Source organism: Oryctolagus cuniculus, chromosome 5 (genome assembly GCF_964237555.1).
Source record: "Oryctolagus cuniculus chromosome 5, mOryCun1.1, whole genome shotgun sequence".
Classification (NCBI taxonomy): domain Eukaryota; kingdom Metazoa; phylum Chordata; class Mammalia; order Lagomorpha; family Leporidae; genus Oryctolagus; species Oryctolagus cuniculus.
Window position 1 is genome coordinate 111912580 of NC_091436.1, and position 21851 is coordinate 111934430.

The 21851-nt window shown below is 38.2% G+C and overlaps 1 protein-coding gene across 3 annotated transcripts in view; it reads right to left on the reverse strand.

The window, feature by feature from the left end:
- Window positions 1–5127: 5127 nt before the first annotated feature.
- Window positions 5128–21851, reverse strand: part of PRIM2 (DNA primase subunit 2) — a 365751-nt gene continuing 349027 nt past the window's right edge. For all 3 annotated transcript variants that reach the window (XM_051854615.2, XM_051854614.2, XM_008263076.4), the window contains 2 exons: window positions 14206–14274; window positions 5128–5680 (listed from right to left, as the gene is read on the reverse strand). In XM_051854615.2, coding sequence (XP_051710575.1) covers window positions 5456–5680; window positions 14206–14274 — 294 coding nt within the window. In that variant the 3' untranslated portion in view covers window positions 5128–5455. The remainder of the gene's footprint in view (window positions 5681–14205; window positions 14275–21851) is intronic.

The window sequence follows — 21851 nt, forward strand, 5'->3', positions numbered from 1 at the left end:
AGAATGGCTGTATCACAGGATTATATCACAGTGTATGCACATGGAGTGAGGTAAAGGTACTGGTGTATAAATGGCAACAGAAGGAACTGGAGAGGTAGGGAAGATAGATTCAGGTCACATAGGGCCTCAAACATAACAATAATAGGACCAAGATTTCCCTCAAATGGGTAGCAGAGATAAACTGTAGGAAGAAACAAAGCACTTGAGTTATACTGTGAAGAAGGATGTGGAATGGGGTCTAGGGTAGCCTAGTGGAGGCTGGGATAGTTAAGAGGTCACTGCAGCTAGACCCAATGTAATAGAAGTATGGAAGAGAGAAGAGGAAACTGTTTAGAACAGGATTTCTCAGCGCCAACACTACTGACATTTTGGGTCAGGTATTTCTCTGGCGGGGTGGAGGAGGAGGCTATCCTGTGCGCTGTAGGATATTTAGCAACATCCTTGTTGTCCTTCTCCTAGATGCCAGAAAGTCCTGTTCCAGCTGTGACAACCAAATGTTTCCTGCAGCACAAAATTGCCCCCAGCTGATATTCTACTAGATTGGACACACGGTATTAAATCAGAACCAACTGGACTTGGATGTGTGGAGAACAGGAGAGGAAACAGCCATGGCTAACTTTGGCAATTCTACAATGACAAAGTAGGTAAGTGATAAAGAAGTAGATCTGTGATGAAAGAGAAGAGGTTACATTTTGATTAAATGTGAGATACTTGTGAGACATCCTAACTAAGAGGCCCAAGAGTCAGTTGGATGGATGGGTTTGTGCTCAGATGAGAGATCTTAACTGGAGGTACAGATTTGGGAATTATTTGCATATAGATGGGAAGTAATACTAAGGGAGTAGATGTGCTCTCTAAGGGAGATTCATTGAGTGAGAGGACCAGCAGGAACTCCATGGAAAACCAAAAGTTAAGTATGGTTGAGAATCATTAAATCACAATTTAATTCCTGGAAATTAAAGGGAAGATAGAAGAAAAGGATGTTTTATTATATCCTTTTTAATAAGTAATGAGGATTTTGGTATACCCTGTCACCCAAGTACAAGTTAGCTTTTTTCCAAATGGTGTGGGGGGAATCAGGAAAATTTGAAGATGGACAGCTTCTTCATTACAAAGAGTCTTAAATGCAATGTTGTTGAATTTATTCTCTCCATGCTTTCACTGCAAAGCTAAAACAAAACAAACCCTAAAGAGCCTCACAGTTCCATTATGGTGAGTGAGTGCTGAGAAACTCAGGGCTGAATTGAAAAAATCAATCATGCATTTATTAGCAATGTTGTTTCACTACCTTGTCATCAGTGTTCAAAACCAGTACGGAGATTGAAGGCTCAGGGGGAAATACAGGCGCTTTATATACAGACATACTCTTTAGCCTTTGATAAGGTTCTGCCAGGGTAATTCTTGGAGAAAATAAAATGTCACGAAGCAATGGACAAAAAGAGCTTACAGAATAGACAGCAAATCCAATAAAAGGAAATAGTATCACTTTTGGCAGGAAGGTCAGGTGAAGTAGAAGATAATTTCCGTACAGGTGACGTGATTTCCATGGAGTCACAAAGCTAATTGCCTACAATGCCAATTATGTAAGAAGTCTTAGACTACAGTAGTAGCTACCTGCCAAAAGGGAACTCAATATTGCAAAGGTAGCCAGATGCTTTGGGTAAGTAAATAAGTACCTGACTGTTAAGTCAGAAAGCCTTGCAGGAAACACTAGCTTTTCAGGTCGACAATGTACCATGGGTGGTTCAACTCCTAAATAATGCTGTACATACCCCAAAGGGCCCAACACAGTATCAGGCACCTTGGCTCAAATGCAACTTCCACACAAGAGGGTTGTGCCAGAGACTTGAAAGGGAAAGCAAGCAAGCAGAGTTCTTGAAATCATTTCCCAGTCTTACTCATTTGTCAGAGGGGACATTTATCATTATTCTCTGCAACACAGGACCCTGTGACCTCGTCCTTGCTCACTTGCTAGAAGCAGCACTGGCCGGCCTTTCTGTTTCTAGCCTCTCTGTCAACCCTTTCTCCTCCTGCCTTCGCCGGCATCTGAAGAGAAGCTAACAAATGAATCTAATTACCACAGTGGTTTGAGGCCTCCTGACTTATTTTTTTCCCTTCCAGCTGTAAAGATGTCCTCAGACTGAGCTTCACATTCAGAACTGCTGTCAAACTCTCACTTTAATGGGCACTTAAATTTAATGGCAAGCTGATGCCTGTGGAAGACCTTGATTAAATTTGCAAACAGTAGACTAACCAAACCAGAACTTTAGAGTTGTCTCATTTTGCCTTTCAAGCTGAAATCCCAGAAGTTTTCTTTTCTTCTTTGCAAAGAATTACAGAAGTTTGCTTGCAAAGATCCTGAGTATCAGTAAGACAGCAAAGTGTAACAAGTAAAACACCCTGCGTGCTTTTAGAGAGAGCAGAAATCCCTGAACTTATTAAAATTCTATATGAATTAAAGGTCTTTTCCATTGCTTTCTTTCTTTCCCAGCTCATTCAAAATCTATAACTATTCACTTTCATGACGCCATAATATTATAAGCTGTCCTAGAAAGTTTACTTAAAATCTTCCTAGTGTTCTTTTATGCACATGGCAATTAAGAGCCTTATATTGTATGGGCAGAGTGGAAAACATTATGGAGAAGCATGAAAGTTGAAATTTGATAAATCTTCACTTAACAATGTCATTATTTCAACCAGCTACAAATTTCCAACATAGCTCTTCTCTGCTATTTCTTTTGTCTTTGATAATCATAGAGTCTCTCTTCCTTGGATAGATAATAAAAGACTTGAAGTTAAAAGATCTAGAAGACATACTCGTTTTCACTGGCTACTGTTTTGAAATCAGATGCTGACTTTGGATTTTCTTTTGGGTTCTTCCTACATCATCTGATTCAAACAGGTCTGCTTTTCAAAGAAATCCAATCAAAATTGTCAAGACCTGTGAAGCATGAAAAATAAATTGCTTTCTCCAACTCTAAAACACACCAGAAAAGCATTAATTTCTGTTTTCTTATGTAAACCTCTAACCCCATCCTCTAATCTTCAGGCCTCACAAAATGTTTATACATTCTACATAATACATGGCATGAGATCAGACCTTATTACTAGGAAATTTAACTTGCAATACAACTAAAACTAGTCTTCTTTTGGAGTTTGACCTGAACACATATAAAACATTCATGACACCAAATTCTTGGGGCTGCCAGTATGGACTTAATAGTCCACTAAGATACATCTATGATACGGTTAATGGCTCTGCCCTTTTAGCTGCTGGAAGCACACACTTCATAAAAGGAGACCAGGAAGCAGTAGAAAAAGACAGCCTTGCAAAATGCTGCAAGAAATGAAATATCCTGTCATAAGATTTCTCATTGAATTGAACAGTGACTGCTTCTAACATTTCCCTATTAACACAATAGACACCTACATTTCTATGCTTGGTTTTCTAAAGCTAACTCAATTCTGTGGTAGGAACAGCACTATGTAGCACTTACGCTTAATATTAAGACAAAAGAACCTTGTGGTTTTGCAGTTCATGGATAAAATGGGCAGTCATCAGATTTCTGTAGGAGCTAAAATGATGAAAGGAGTATCAGATGGTTTTGGAAGGGAGAGAGTTATAGGGGTTTTTTGTAGTGGAATAATGCTACTCTCTGAACAAGGTAATAATAATTCACAAAGGCAAGTAAAATTCAGATAGTATCTCATTTAACAATGTTACTAAACCTTCCAAGTGATCTTTTTTTTTTTTTTTTTTTTTTTGACAGGCAGAGTGGACAGTGAGAGAGAGAGAGAGAGAGAGAGAGAGAGAAAGGTCTTCCTTTTTGCCGTTGGTTCACCCTCCAATGGCCGCCGCTGCAGCCGGCGCACCGCGCTGATCCGATGGCAGGATCCAGGATCCAGGTGCTTTTCCTGGTCTCCCATGGGGTGCAGGGCCCAAGCACCTGGGCCATCCTCCACTGCACTCCCTGGCCATAGCAGAGAGCTGGCCTGGAAGAGGGGCAACCGAGACAGAATCCGGCGCCCCAACCGGGACTAGAACCCTGTGTGCCGGCGCTGCTAGGCGGAGGATTAGCCTATTGAGCCACGGCGCCGGCTCTCCAAGTGATCTTTGACTCAAAGACTAAAACAAAAACTCCATCAGTTAACACTTTTAGGTTCCGATGATCTGATCCTGCTAAATCCTTTTTGCACTGACACAGTGTATCACATGATTAAAAACACTGTACTTTTAACAGTCCAGTTTTCAATTTAGCTAGTATTTGATTCCAAATGATAAAAGAACATCTCTACAGCAGGAAAAGAGGACAGAAACAGACTAATATTTTTCAGCCATGGTGAGAAGTGAAGAAGAGTTATTTTTCAAACTGGTGTCCGAAGAGCCCCAAATCCCTGGTAACTGAGTAGAGTGCCCAGGGAGGATATCAGTTACTTAGATTAGGGAACCCACAGGACACTGCTCAGAAGTGCTCGCACTGCCATAGATCACCCAACTCCACCTTACCTCCGTGCCAAAGGCAGGCACCCAGAGCAGGACACTGCTGTCCGTTGTCTGTGATCACCAACAGTTACCAAATTCTGCTGACACTGAAAGCAGAGAGTCAGTATAAATATGAGACTCATGGCTGAAGTTAGTGAATTTACCAAATCTGTTTCACAACAACCACCGAAGTCATGTGGTACTGAAGGTGGAGGGTGCTTTACTTGGAAGGTGGAGGAACTCTTTACACTTACAATCTTCTTGCTTGAGTAACTGCCTATTCTTTGTGAACCTGTCCCCAGAGTCAATGGAAAATGATAGGAGGGGAGAAGGGCCACTATTTACATAGTGAAACACTTCTATTCCTAAAACACATAGCTGGTTATACAAATTCTGTTTTCCTTGAATTCCCAAGTCATACTTCATTTCAGTAGAGTAGGCTGCCATTCAACGGAGCCAAAGCTCCTCCTTGCTCATGCAAAATAACCACAAATAGGCCAGCTCAAGAGAAAAAAAAAAAAAAGACAACATGCAGTTTAAAATCTTCATTGGTGATTGACAATGAATTGGCTATTCCAAAATACCATTTTAAGAACTGAGATAATATCCAATCACACGGAGACACAATCATACACACAGTCATATACATTCAGATATTTATTAATGAAAATAGTCCAGTAAAGGATTGGGTCAAAATTTCAAAGTAATAATGGGTTAAGATTAAAGTTGTTTTTAGCTATATTGCTTTTACCCATGTTGTTTCTGGGGACTTTAGCCAGTCTAGAAATCAGTTGGACTTCTATACAATCTCTTCCTCTTCCCTTTGGTTGAAGCAAAATATAGTGAAGAGCTTTTATAACTGCAAATCTGGTAGGTATGTAGATGAACTGGAGTAAGGTGTAATGAGAAGTTAAACAAAAGGGTTAAAAAAGAATACGGCTAGTGAAAAATGACTACTAAACCACCCAGGAGTCACTGACTAAAGTAATCTTCTAGGCCTTCCATATCCATTTCCATAGAGGAATTTAAAGAGGCCAGAGCAGATGATGCATCCTTGTTTTTGTGGACACTTGGTTTGGGTTGGGGAGCTTCTGGTTGACTGGATTCCTTCTTGATGTCTTTACCACCATTTAGGATCCGTTGGCTCTCAAAAAAGAACTGATTGGGATGACTCAAAGAAAAGCCACAATCATCCACCTGTACAGGGAGGAAAATTATATCAAATTAATCCAGAAGAAAGCTATAAATACAAGAGTATTTTAAAATGTTCATGGGGAAATGGAATAAAAGATAATCTGCATTTCCATGAATATTTTGAAGACTGCTTGCAAATTCAAAACCATATCATCAAAACTTAATACATGGGTCTTCCTTTGTAACAATTAGCCCACTGCTTACAGCATTTCATTCAGAGGGAGCTGGGGCCAATCATTAACCAGACCTGAACCTCTGCACTGAGCTCCAGTCCTCAATCCAACTCAGTGCCATATCCAACACCAGCTCAACACTGAACTTACCCTTTAATCTTCCCCTTTCCCAGACTGGTACCCCCACCATTCTCTGGGGCATTCCCACACCTTTCCCTCAGCTCCACACCTTCCATCCACACCATGCCCCCAATTCTGGTGATATCCAAACCACTAAAAATTCTTATTGGTTACCTCAGAACAAAAAATTAGGGATAAAAGTAATAAATACATCTGGGAAACAACCTAGATGTGTGTATGTGTGTGTAAACATGTGCTCATGTGTGCCACAATGTGAGTTAGTGATACTTAAGGTTAAGGACCTGGATAATTCATTACTGTAGCCCTAGTTCTAATCAAAAGGTGCTATGCTGTAGGCCAATAAATATTTCTTTTTTTTTTTTAAATGATCTTGAAGTCACTTTAAATCACTTTGATATTTCTAATACTACTCACATTTAACAGCTTATCCATTAGTCTGGCAAGTGTAATCTCATTTAGTATTCTACAAACTCTGGAAAAACAACCTAATTCAATGTAATTTCTTCACTAATCTTGGGCTTTCTCTTGTCTTATGTTTTAGAGAAAATCTTTGAGATTTTATGTAATTTTCACTGAGATTTAATGGACATATGCCTAGGCTTAGAATTTTATGCTATTTCTTTTTCTAGAATATTATCACTGCTATCTAATTTTGAAAATCATTTGAAATTACTTTTCACTCTGTGTTTAGTACTCAATGAGCCTTCATGAATATATCAATACTTTTTTACATTTGAAGACTTAACAAGCACTCCTTTACCCACATTTCATTCTAAAGTTTACTAATGGCAAAGAAAAACAGCAATAGTAGCAAGCACTTATTAATGTGCCAGATGTTGTTCTAAGTGGTAGAAACACACACAGAAACTTACTTCCAACAACAGACTTATGGTGGTGGAGTTCTGAGATGTCCATTTGAACAACTGGGAAAATATTGAAAGTGAAATTAAGGGTCGTGTCCGCGACCACATTGTGCAGGGCTAGAGACAGGGAATGATGAACTAGCAGAATCCTTGCTCATAACCAGTGTGCTCTGCTGTCTTGTCCTTGTGCCACAGTCAATAATTTTATATTGTATTCATTCCTTAAAAGTTGTAAACCTTTGCTAGCTCTTGATGAATTCTACAGAGATGTGACATAAAAGCAAGATAACCAAAGAACTTTTTTCTGAAGTGTGAATCTTCTGCATGAATTGCTTTCTTCATATTCAACCAGTGGGTTGGAGTTGATCGTGTAGCACCCAACCTAATGTAAATCCTTACTGTCTACCTTCTCCAGTTACAGCTGACTACACAAATGCCACTTTCCTCAAGTTACTTAGTGTTCACATCTCACTGCACTAAAGGGTCTTGCACACAGTAGAAATATAAATATTTGGCGAGCTGAACCCAGAATTAGCCAGTATATACACCGCACATATTAACTGAAGACTTACTATGTACAGGACTGCATCCTACGGACTGGTAGTTCTTCAGCATACATTTGAATAACTCTGAATCTAAAGAAAATAATATGCTTACAAGCTTCACTCAAGAATGGACAGGGATAAGGGTCACAGATGAAGGCCCATTACAAGTAACACCACAGCTGAGAAAACTCCTAGCTGGGGAGAGCAGGGGAGGCGTTGTGAGGGAGGTGCTATCTAAGGTGGATCTGGAAAGATGGGGACAATAAAGAGCTGGGATAAGGAGGGAACGGGTATTAGAAGCAGCAGGAGCACAGGGGCAAGGTGAAGAGGGAATGTGCTGGGAAAGCAAGTGGTTCACACGCCCTGGTGTGAAAGGCACATAAAAAGGAGTGACAGGAAATGAGGCTGGAAAGACTGGTAAGGAGCAGACCTTAGAGAGCCTCAAAAACCAGGGTAAGTAGTCTAGACCTAGTTCTCCAGGCACCAGGGAGTCACTAAAAACCCATAAGAAAGGAGGTGGTGTGACTGGAGCTCTGCATGATCTTATGGCAGATTAAAATGGGTTGGCAGGGGAAGGAGTTGCAAAATGAACCATCCTGTTGGGTGTGCCAATAAACAGAAATATGGTGTTTTCTGGTAATACTTGAGCACCTTAAGATTCTCTGATTTTTCTGTGGTCAGTTCTTAGTTGCTGAGCCACAAATTTTACAGTAACTTCACTATTATCAGATTGATAGTGTATACACTGCTATGAATAGATTTTTTACCTTTGCTTTATTAAAAAATTGACAATTTTAAACTACTTCTTGAATGCTGATACATATATAATTTTTATTAATGGACACTTTTTTGATTTTTACTAATTCATTAAAAACTAAGAGATCACATACAAATTTTGCATTTTGCAAAGTATTTTATGGTAAGTACCATTTAGTGTCTAACACATTTCCATTGGAAAGCTTTACATTTTCTGAACAGAGAAAAATCTGAGATTGAAAGGACCCTGAGGATCCTTTAACCTGAATCTCTTCCATGTACAGGTCAAGAAACTGAGGCCTAGAGAGGTTTCACAGCTTATGTGAAGTCACTGAACTATAACTGGTTTTGTCTGAATTAAAATTCAGACCTTTTGACTAGATCATCGAATTTCTCTGAATTCCGTACTAAGAGGTTTAATGCAAAATCAAACTGACAATGCCATTTTTATCATAAATATTATTTCTAGAGCTAAAACTTGGCTTTCAAGATTATAAACAATATATTTTTTCTTATTTCATGTAGAAGTAACCTAATATCTGGTGCTATAACAACATACTGGGGATTTAGTACACTTTGCTTCAAGTTATTAAAGTTTTCAATGCAACCAGCACACAGAGGACAAAACTCTGGATTAAACTAAATTATTCACCTTCAGTTTGAAAAAATTAAATATGTTAATGAGGTCTGATGTAGGTTAATCTCTGAAACGGAGATGATAATGGTGTCATTTAGAGGGTTGCTATGGAGGAAACCAAAGATATATAAAAGAGAAAAAGAAGAGTCAACGGGCCTATGAAATCTAAATGGAATGTTTTTGAAAGACTCAAAAAGGCAAGTTACTTTAAAAAAAAAAAAAGCTGATTTTCCAGAAAAGAAAGAAATATCTTGCTTTGTGTATAGTATTGGGTACCTATTTATTTCAAAGAAACTCAGACTGGAAACTGTTGATGGGTAGGTTCAAGAAAGAAAGAGGAAGTTGAATTCCAGTTGCAAAACTATAATCAAAAGATCTTGCCATTACATTAAAAGATTAGCAAATAGGTGGCATTTAAATATCTTAACTTTAAAGTACAATGTCTAAGAAATACACACTTTAAGAAAGATTTATTTATTTACATGAAAGGCAGAGTGAATGAGAAAGAGGGAGTGACAGATATCTAGTTGCTAGCTCACTCCCCAAATGCCTTAACAGTCAGGGCTAGGTCCAGTCACATCCAGGAGCCTGGAACTCCACCTGAATCTCCCATATCCCATATGGGTGGCTAGGACACAAGCCTCTGGGCCATAATCTGCTGCCTTCCTATATGCATGAACAGGAAGCAGAGCAGGTGGGAGTTGAACCAGTGCTCTGATTCAGGATGCAGGTATCCCAAGTGGCAGCTTAATCCAAAGCACCACAACACCCACACCTGAGTCTTCATTTTAAGGATTTTTTTTCCCCACACTTAGAAACTAAAACAGTGCCGAGGGCCTTTAATGAAGGCTTCTACTATGTCTCTATGTGATGCTATGTTTTCAACTTTCTCTCTTAGGTATGGAATTCCCATTCTTGACTCATTTTGTGATGTTCCTTGTGGTCCATTACATTGCTTGATATCAAAATAAAATTATGAAGAGCTTCCTTCTCTTAGCTGAACTGCATTTTCCTTTAGCCTGTGTTCTTTATCTTCTGAATGTCTTTTATTTTTGAAGGATATTTAGATGGTTACCATTCAGTTTGTTTTCATCTTGTTCACAAAAATAAACAGGTTTTTTTTCCTCCCAAAAAGGTGATAAATGTAAACCAAACTAAAATAGAATTTATTTTAAAATTGAATTAGATTGTTAGAAGGGGAGAATCTACATCTAAATCCCCTATTTCATATAGTTTCTGGCTCTTGAGCAGAAATACTTCCATTATTCCTCTGGACCACACAATTTGCTTTACTCCAGATTTCGAAATATTGAGCATTTTCATGACTTTTGTCTGTATCTTCTCTTTCTTTCATTACCCCTTTTCTAATGTGAACGGTACTGGCAATGCTTTTATTTGTGGCTGATGTGTCTTTATTATGTTTTTTACATTGCTAGGTATTGGCAGAAATTCTGTGAGGCATTTTCATTCTGCCACAAAATAAGATCCAAAGTGAAGGCTGTGAAGCAGGATCAGTACAGCTAGGGTCTAGAGGACAGGGCTGGGGTAGATTTTATAGGCTACATTACACCCAAGAATAATGGGAAGCCACCAAAGGTTTGTAAAGCAGCTTACTGACATGATCAGAGTCCTCAGTTTTTAAATGTCACTCCAGCAGCTGAGTGGAGGAGAAAGAACTAAAATGGGGCAGGTGTGGATGTTGGGAAATGAATCAGGGAGCTGCTGCAGTGACACAAGAGAGAGATGAAGGTGGCTTCCGGCCCTGCATTCTAATGGATATCCATAATGATAACTTGAGGGTTTTGTTTTTAAGATTCACTTATTCATTTGAAAGGCAGAGAGAGAGGTAGAAACAGAGACAGATCTTTCATCAATTGGTTCATTCCCCAGTTGGCTGCAATGGCCAGGGCTGGGCCAGGCCAAGGCCAGGAGCTTCTTCCAAGTCTCCCACCTGAGTGGCACGGGCCCAAGCACTTGAACCATCCTCCACTGCTCTCCTAGGCCATTAGATGGGTGCTGGATTGGAAGTGGAGTAGCGGGGACATGAATGGGTGTCCATAATGGATGCTGGCATTATAGACAGCAACTCTATTCACTGTGCCACAATGCCAGCCCCGGACCTTGAGTTATTACAAAAAGACTTAAGTGTACTTCATATACCCTATTTAAGATTTCAGGAAATGGGATAGTATTGTAGTAGACAAGGTACAGCCACTGCAACTCCAGCATCTCATATGGATGACAGCTCATGTCCTCCTGGCTGTTCTACTTCCAACTTCCTGCTAATGGCCTTCTAAAAGCAGTGGAAGATGACCTAAGTGTTTGGAACTCTGTTACCCACATGGGAGATCCAGATGAAGCTCCTGGCTACACTGCAGCCATCTGGGGAGTGAACCAGCAGATGGAAGACCCCTCCCTCTCCATCTTTCCCTCTACCTCTGTAACTCTTTCAAACTAAATGAATCTTTAAAAAAAAAAAAAGATTGCGGTAAAATATGTGATAGGTTTTATTAAGATTTATGTAGAGATTTATATGGTGGGGAAAACTGCTCAACTATTTGGAAAATAAGCATTCAGAATTAGTGTCTAAAGAAGAATATTTTTTAAATTAAAACTTAAGAGATTAACTTATATCAGGCCTTGTGTTTTCACATTGACCATGCAGAAAGTAATGAAAACACTACAGTATACAATTATCTTAAATGCCACTTCCTCAAACTACAGACAGAATCAGGTTTCAAACAAGCCAGCTTTTGATACCTACTAAAGGCGTCTCTGTACAAATTTGCTTGAAATCCACACATTTTGAACACAATGACCTTAAATGCAAACCTGTGTCTCATATTTCTGCCACAGAAAATGTAGATTTTTAAAACAATGGAGGCAAGACTTTTACCTATGGGATATTTGTGTTTTAATCAAGAGGTTTCGTAATGACAGCTTATAATGAGGCAGCTGGTATTACCAAAAAAGCCATATGGAACTATCACAGTGCTGCTGCAAATGGTATCAATTAACTGGTTCATTTTCAAAATTTCATTTCAGTAAGTTTGATCACAGAGGCCTCAGGAAAACACAGTTTTAATGAGGGTGGTAAGGATGGCAGAAACATCACAATAAAAATAGATTCTATTTTTAAATTAAATTAGAAATAAAAATGAAGGAAGGAAGATACATGTAAAAATCTATACTGAGATCTAGTGAATACAAACAGCCTTTTTTACTTCATTGATTTATATGAGGTTTAAATTAGGCTATTTCTATATGTAAGAGAATTCAGATGCAAGCTTTTCAATATCTTCATTAATCTAAGGCAAGTTTTACAGATTGGCAATAGCAGCAGTCCTCTAGTTGGAGTAATCAGTTGCAGAGATACTACAAAAGCAGATTTGAGAGCTACAAAAAATCCTTTCTAGTGACTATGTCACAAACTCAATGTTTAAGCCTAATTCTTCAAAAAGGAAATAGGTTGAGAGACCTCACTTTGTGAAAGTTCTAAGGCCTCTTAATTAAAAAGGTCCACCAGTGAATAAGAGCATATGTAAAATTAAAACTCTCAAGCTGGCCAAGCAAATGAATGAATGCAGCCTTCGAGGGACTGAATTACACAAAACTGGTGCTGAAAAGACCCACCATGTGGCTTATCCCATGCGATTCTAACTCTGAGAAACAATAATGAGATCTGGTTTTTGATGACTATATTCTTATTTAGTGTGGGGAAAAAAAGAGGGCTAGGCCCACATACGGCTGGGCCTCTTGTTCCACATCTTCTATTAAGCATCTACAGTAAGTTGGGCAAGTCACCTATAATAGCTAGACCTGTTTTTATTCTATGTGCAAACTATGAGGGATAACCTTGAAAGTTCCTCCATGCTTACTAGTCTATGAATATAGACAGGAAAATGCTAATCAACTCAGCAGTCACCATAAATCCAGTACCAGATACCACCAAAGAATAGCACAGTGATGGTTAGGATCACAGCTTTAGATGAAACAGAGAGCCTGGGTTCAAATCCAAGTTTATCAGCAGTACAACCCTATACAAGTTGCTTAACTTCTCTAAGTTTCAGTCATAAGTGGAATACAAGCTGTACTTAGTTGTGGTGCAGATAAAAGGAACTAATGTGTTCAAGGTACTTTGTGCTGTGTTGTGCATACAGAATGGGTTCTACAGATGCTGGCTATTTTAATTATTGGTAATATTATAGAAAATATTTTTTCTTTGAAATGAAGAAATTTTGTAATTATATAACCAGAATTGAAAGATAATTTGTGACTACAGAAAACCTAGCATAGTAACTCATGATGAATTTAATGAATGCAGTATCTTTTGGGGGAGGGTCATGGATCCCTTTGAAACCTGATAAATGCCAGACTCCAGACAAATGCACATATGTACTCAGTGATAAAATGCTTCAACAAGTGCATGGACCTTCCAAGTCCATTCTTAGATGTCTGTTCCAGGTTAGGAATCCATGCCTGGGATCATGGATTGCAAATTGAGGCCAGTGGGCTGAATATAAGCTGCAGATGTGTTCCCTTGGCTCACAGAAGGGCCTTAATTTGTCAGCGTGAATGCCTCTGATGGGACATAAACTCTTCAGTGCCCCATAGTTCTACCATTATTTGTGGGTATTACTCTCAGCCAGCTTTATTTTTCTGAGTTATCTGCTCTTCTCTGGAGGCCTCTGACTCTGAACCCCTTACTTCACACATTTCAGAATATTGGATCGTTCAGCACTCACTCCAGTAACCTACCAGGCCTTTTTATTCTTAAGGGGGTGCCATGATAAAAACCAGATACAATTGCCTGACTCCCCTGATGTTAGGAGTCCACGTGTAACATCAGTTCTGCCACGTAGATAAACATGAGACTTGGGAAGTAGATGAGAGTAACATGAGATGGCAGTCACAAAGTAGAAGAATCAGAAAGTAGCAAAAGCCTTTGGCTCTTCTTGGCAGCTATGGGTCAAATTTGTCCCACTACCCACACTTACAAATGGGATCACAGGCATATGTGTTCATACATATTTTCTGAAGCTAATTTTACATTACAATGGCAGACTTGAGTAGCTGTGACAAAGACCCTCTGGACCCTAAAGTCTCAAATGTTTACAACCTGGCTTTTTACAGAAGTTTACCTACCCTATATATGCACTGGTGGGTGGCAGCTTCAATAATGCAAGATATTCTCATAATGGAGGCGCTCTTAGTTACAATGGTCCTGAACTGTATCATGCAAGCTGAGTTCTCTGGCCTTTATATAAATTTTTTAAGTTATCTAATGTCATGTAATAAATTCCTCTCTGCTGAAAACAGACTGGTTTCACTGGTTTAACTAAAAACCCTGAATGAAACGTATAACAGCAAAAGACAAAGAGTTATATCACAAAGTTAAAAAATTTTTACTTACATTATGTATCATCTCAAAGTACTTCTGACAGGCCACCTGGTAATGTGTCCCCTTGACTAAATCCAAAATCTAAAATGAATGAGGAAAAATAAAAATAAAAATTAAGAAATTAAGTTTCTTCAAAACCAGAGGCTCACAGCTGTAGGCCTTTGAATAATCTTCATTCCAGACAGGAAACGCAATAAATCATGTAGCATGTTGTATTTCCGCAGCTTGGACAGTGGTGATAATTTTGACACTACACAGTAGCTGCTTAGGTCAGCACTAAACCACAGATGACAAGAGATAATAAGTGATCTTTCTGACCCACCAACTGTGAATTTTAATAACTTTACCTTGATAACAAGAAGAAAATAGATCCTAGTATTACAACTCTGACAGTTATTGTCAGAATGGCATATTGCAACATCTCTTCCAAAATTGTAGATATAAATCTAGTTATCTAATGGTTGTTTCACAAAGTAATCAAGTATCCAGTTTAGATTTGTGTTTTGCACATTACTAGTTTAAACAGATACAGTATAAAATACTGCTGTGTGCCCATCAGGGAAATTTAATGTAAACCCTTCCGAAGAGTATCTGTGGAGAGGGAATGCTTTTACTTTCAATCAGATTTGTCCTTTTAGAAATGAAGTTATTTCCGGTAAAGCTCAGCAGAATGGGAGAGTGGATAGTCTATTCTGAACACCTATTAGGAACATCAGCCTATCTTTTGTAAATACAATTTGCTTTCCGATTCTACTTCATGTAATCTCTTCAGAACGGTGCGAATTCCCTTCCTTATCAGCAGAGTGCAATGCCAGTTGCAATTTGTAAAGTTTCAGCACTTCCCTCCCATTCTCAAATAAATAAAATATATATTTGGCCTATTTATCAAATGCAGTAAAATTCTGGAATTAAGAGATAACCCCAGAAGTAATTCTGGAGAAATGTTAATTTCCATCCCTTTTCAAAAGGTTGACCTTCCTGTCACAAAAAGAAATGAACACGCAGTCTCAAGTTCCTGCTACCTTATTATTGAATATAGCTTTACATCTTTTGACAGATGCACAGGAAAATCACAACTGCAGAATTGGCATGATACAATACTGACGAGATTGTGCTCTGATTGTCTTATAGAATTTCATGTCACCTTTTATTAGGAAAGACCTGTGTAAATGCCAACCAGACACAGAGCACAAGATCCTGCCTGTCTGCTTATTTGACCTATCTACTTTTCTTGACTGACTTTAGAGCAAAAATGAAAAGTCAACTTAAAATGAATGCTAATACATTTTTTAAAATGAATTAGTCATAAAGTTTTCCAAGTAACACTCTAAGTTCATATTCTGATACTTTTATATACAAATATCCAAATTATGTTGAGATGAACTTGCAAATAGTTATTGACAAGCATCAATGAAAATACAATTAATATCTGTGCATCAGAATTTAAGGAAAGGAAAGACTTCAAAATATAAATTGAAATGATGCCATAAATTATCTGAAGGGAAAATGAATTCACAGGGCAAAACAAACAAACAAACTCAATGATGAGATATATAACCTCCTTTTTCAAAAACACAAAACAGCGAGTTCAACATTTGATTTGATGTGGGTATAAGAATTAATGCATTCCCTGCCCCCTTCCACCTGATAACCTACCAGGTGGGGGGTCCCCACCCCTTCTGCCTGACAAATCTTCCACAATCTCCCAGGTGCAGCCCAGTATCTGCATCTCAAACACCCTGCTCCCTTCCTCAAGTCTGATAACATTTGCATCCATAAAGTCCTTCATTTCAGACCTTCAAGAGAAAACTCAGGGAGAAGTTTCTTAATATTTGCATCCAAAAAGCCCTTTGTTCCAAGAGGAACAGGTGGGGAAGCAAGACCCATCTCCTTAACACACACACATACACACACACCCCGCCTCAACTGGACAACTGGACTGCGGGCTCAGCCCTCTACCTACCTCTCTGCTGAGTCGCCTACCTGGTCTGGCCAGGTGTAATCTCTCCACTCAACCATGTAACCTCCACCGCCCCCCCCAGTCTCTCAGGCTCTGTCTGGAGAGGTGCCCATCCATCCTTATGGATGTCCCCTCCCTAATAAACCTTGCTATTTTACTTCCCACTAAAAAAAAAAAAAAAAAGAATGCATTCAAATAACATTCTTGCAAAGTAAATCAAAGTAAGTACATACATTATATAAGTATATTGTAATATATATAAAATCTAATATCTGTAGTTGAAAGACAATTTATAAAGAAATTTAGACTAATCAGATGACACCATCATACCGACAGAAAGGATCCTTCCTTAACAAAAATAATCTATTTTAGTTTTCTGTTTTATCTTGCTATTTTTGCTAATAATAGGAATATTTATTTAAAATTTGCCTACAAATCTGTAAATAAATTATTCAGCCATCTATTCATAAGCAACTTCACCAATCATGGCACAGCATATCTGAGGTGAATGAAAGTTTCTATACAAATTAAAAGTATGAAAAAAAAGACAATTATGGTTTCTTCTCATTGGCTAAAAAAGCTATTCAAAGGAAGACAAATTTAGGTGTAAGAGGATGAGGTAGGAAAGGAAGAGACATAGTGAGTAATGTAGATAAAGGGTACAAGAAATTAACCAATGAAAACCTCTTTGGCAATTGATATTCTTTAACATTTCTCCCTCTATACTTTTAATTCTCTATAAGTTAACTAAGGTCCCCTAAGAAGACTATTAGTTTTTTTTTTTTTTTTTAATAAAATAAGGCAGTTTGTCATCCTCACAAAAAAACTGCATCGTATTTGTATCTGCTGAATTTGGTAAAAGCATTAATCATACTGGTACTTCATTAATTTAATTCTCAATGAGATCTACTATTCTTTTTTTCCTTTTTGAGAATTCTACTAAAGAGGTTAACCAAGATATTTTTGCAGTTGAGGAATAAGGAGCATGCAAGGTGATATTTTTCTGATTGGATCAGTGATGGATCATAGCCAGGTTATGAACATATGACACAAAACACTACATTCATTCACACACACATACACACCTCAAACAATGTAATAACAGAAATATATGGTAGATAACATTTTATCTTCCTTCTCTCTTCCTAATATGCTCCAATATTTCCTGCCAGCTGCGACTTCCTCTTTGCCTCTTGCATCAGTGCCTGCCAATGAGGCTCAGATGAGTGCCTGGCAGCAGCATGTCACCACCTGCCCATGCTTGGCTAGGGGGAGTAGAATGCTGTGCAGCTAGGTATGCTGCGCTCACCAATTAGACAGGCAGCTAATGTGTCTCTAATTCAAGGTCATAGTCTGTCTTACATAAAAGAAGTAACAACCTTGCTTCTTCTTAAAAAAAAAATCTCAGCCTTTCAAAACTAGATCACACGGATATTTTCCCACTCCATTTCCAACCTTCCCTTATTTCAAAGGTGAAAGAAAACCGTGGTGGAGATGCTGAGTCTGAAATACTTTTGAATGTTATTACTTTGCCCCGTTTTTTTTTTTGTTTGTTTGTTTTGTTTTTCCCCACACAGCACTGCTTAGCCTTTCACCTCTGGCATGACCTTCACTTACTGGCACAGGTGTAAGGCTAATAATAGAGTTTTCCTCTATTGAAGATGCATTTTCATTTGTTTAAAACATTAAATGTCAAGAATTTTTCTGACTCACTTTTTACTGCCTATAAACATAATTGTCTTTTCAACTTTTCCTGTTGCTCAGGTCTTTGTAATTCTGTTTTTTATTGCAAAACTTCTTGATTTAACCTTGCCTCACTCAAGATGGCTTCCACGCTACCACACAGTAACTTTTCTAAGAGCCAAATGAAACCCCGGCACTGCTGGCTCTCTGCTGTACGTGGGGCACAGACTCTTCATCATGGTCCCCAGGCCTTTCTCATCAGGCCCCAGTCTCCCTCTCTGAGCTCACTCCTATTTCACCTGGATACTGGGGTCCTGATGGGCCAGGCCATCTTCTCCCAGTGTATTCTTTGAGGTTTTAGCTCATAAAACCCTACTGATGATCAGGGGAGGTCTCTCATCAAACACATTATTTGATTTGTCTGAATTCCAACAGATACATGGCAGGGCTTACCAGCATGCTGTTTCTCAAACTAACTTGTCTCTCAAATCCAATTTTTATAGATATCCCAAGACTAGGGTTTGTCAAAACACAGTATGACAGACAACCTTATCTAAATGAACAGGCTCCCTCCCCACTAGTCTCTCTTCACTTCTTCTGACATAGTTTTCTTTCATCACACTTGCTTGTCTCCCTCACTGGAATATCTGCTCCTTGAAGGCAGGAGTCTTGTAAACTGAATAGTAACTGCGATACAGCCTCAGTGGCTGGTGCAGCATGAAGGCTGCTCCCACTGCCTGGTTCCCTCCACTGGAAAAATTCCCTCTCAGTTTCCAGCCTTATTCCCATGTCACTTCCTCTGCAACTGAAAATCCTTCTCTGATTCTAAACTTACACTTTGAATATAGTTTTATTAAAGCACTTCTAATTTTTATCATACACAATAGGTAGCAAGAAAGGATTCTTGTGAACAATTTAAACTGCCAAAATACAGATTAATACCAACGTTTCAGATTAAAGGATTTCAGCTCTGGGAGGAGGGTGAGAAAGAGATGAGGAAAGAAGAAAAGAGCTTCAAGTGCAAAGGAGAATGTACATATCAAGCCTACATAGAGACATGGAGAAAAGTGTTACAAAACCTCAGGTCTGTGGGTCAGTTACTAATTACTATGCTTTGGGCATTCTATTTTTTGGCCTGATATGAACAGCATTGTGGTATAGAAGTTAAGCTGCTGCCTAGGATGCCCGCATCCCATATTGGATTGCCTGGGTTTAAGCCCACCTCTGCTTCCAATCCAGTTTCCCACTTAAGAACACTCTGGAAGGTGCCAAGTGATGGCTTAAGCCTTTGGGTCCCTGCCATCCATCCCTGATGGAGTTCCTGGCTCATGCCTTAAGCTCATGTTCCTAGCTCTGGTTGTTGCAGGCATTTGAGGAATGAACCAGTAGAAGAAAGATCTCTCTCTCTCTCTCTCTCTCTCTGCCTTTAAAAAATAAAAGTGACCCATCCTATAATCTATATGAAAAATGATAAACAGTTGTATATAACTTATAATTATTTAAAAGTTATTTCTTATAAAAAGCAATATATCATGTCTCTTGTATATGTAGTTGGAAATAGAAGCTAACCTTAAAACCTATGACTTAATTTTTGTAAGGATTAGAAGACTAGGAGATTAAAAATTATAAAATTCAGAGACAGAAACTTTCACAAGAAACAAATGATACACTCATGGTAAACACCACTGAGAGATCTGAAATGGCTTAAAGCTGAACAGACTAAGAATCTGAAATACTTACTTCACAAAATGGGCCTGTTACTTAAGTTTCTGAGTATGTGAAGTTTGCTTCTTCATAAACCAAAAAACAGGCAGGGGGTATGTCTGGTAGTATGTAAAATTGATCAAGAAATACAAGTAAGCTAGGAGAAACGTTTTGTGAACATAGTAGACAGGCTGGGTTTTATACAAGTATCTTATGATAAACAATACAATATCATATGCCACTGAATGAAATTCCTCTATAGGCATCAGTAATTTCCCATGTAATGAACAAACAAAGTGACTAGAAAAGATGAATGACTTCAAGTAGAGCACTGGATTTTCTTTTAAGAATACATTTTTCATTTTAATGAATATAAGTTTTAATTAATAGGTTTAGCTAACAATGGCATATTTTACATAAGTTTTAAAATGACTTCTCTATAAATCACCCTGAACAACATTTAATAATTTTCAAATGACCATTTATCTTCATCCTAAAAGAGTGATATACACAAGAATCAAATTAGATGTCTGTCTTTTTTTTTTAACATTTATTTTATTTGAAAGGCAGAGTGATAGAGAATAATACAGAGAGAGGGGGGGAGAGAGAGAGAGAGACCTTCCACCCACAGGTTCACTCCCCAAATGGCCACAGTGACTGAGGTTGGGCCAGGCCAAATTAGGCATAGAAGGAACATGCCTCAAAATTATAAAAGTTATGGGACAGTGCTGTGGTGTAGTGGGCCAAGCCTCCACCTGCAGCACTGGAATCTCATATGGTAACCACTCAAGTCCTGGCTACTCCTCTTCCAATCAAGCTCTCTGCTATGGCCTGGGAAAGCAGTAGAAAATGGTCCAAGTGCTTGGGGCCCCTGCATGCATGTGGGAAACCTGGAAGAAGCTCCTAGCTCCTGGCTTCAGAGCGGCCCAGCTCCAGCTCCAACTGTTGTGGCAACCTGGGGAGTGAGCCAGCAGATGGAAGACCTTTCCTTTTGTTTCTCCCTCTCTGTGTAACTATGCCTCTCAAATAACTTAAATAAAATATTTTTAAAAAGTGTAAAGGCTATATATGACAAATCAAAAGCCATTATCATACTGAGTGGCAAAAAGCTGTTGAAGGCACTTCCCCTCAGATTTGGAACAAGACAAGGATCTCAACTTTTACCACTCTTATTCAATATAGCACTGGAAGTAAGAGCAAGAACAATTAGGGAGGAGAAAGACAAAAAGGGTATCGAAATGAGAAAGGAGGAAGTCAAAATATGCATGTTTGCAGTTGACATGATATTACACATGGAAAAATCTAAACAGTCTACTATAAAGCTGTTAGAGTTGATAAACCAATTCAGTAAAGTTACAGGTTACAAAATAAACATACCAAAAAAAACCCCACAAATTTTCAATATACTAATAACGAACTCACCAAAAGAGAAATCAAGATAATAATCCCATTCATAATCACTACCCAAAAAAACAAACATTTAGGAATAAATTTAATCAAAGAAGCAAAGGGGCTCTACATTGCAAATTATAAAACATTAATGAAAAAAATCATCAAGGACACAAAAATATTGAAAGATATTCCTTACTCATGGATAAAGATTAGCATCATTAAAATGTCAATATTACCTAAATCAATCTACAGATTCCATGTAATTGCTATCAAAATACCAATGACATTCTTCTTTATAGAATTAGAAAAAACAATCCTAAAATTCATATAGAAGTACAAAAGACCCAGAATTGCCAATGAGATCTTGAACAAAAAAAAAAAAAAAAAAATCAAGCTGGAGGCATCATGATACCAGACTTCAAAGCTATTGTAATTAAAACAGCAACTGCCTTAAAAACCAATATATAGATCAACAGAATAGAGAGCCCAGAAATTAATCCACATATCTACATCCAACTGATTTTTGATAAAAATGCCCACACCACACACTGGAGAAAGGGTAATCTTTCCAACAAAGGCAGCAAAACTGATGTCTAGCTGTAGAAGAGTGAAATCAGAACCCTATCTCTCCCCATAAACTAAAATAAACTCAAGATGTATCAAAGACCTAAATGTAAGACTAAAAACTATAAAATTGCCAGAAGAAAATATAAGGAAAACACTTCAATACATTGGTGAAGTTGATGATTTCTTGGATAAAACTCCCAGAGTAGAGGCAACAAAAGCAAAACTAGACAAGTTGTATTAAATCAAATTCAGAATCCTCTGCACAACAAAGAATTCAATATTGTGCAGAGACAACCAACAGAATGGCAAAGAATATTTGCAAGCTACTTGACAAAGGATTAATATCTAAAAT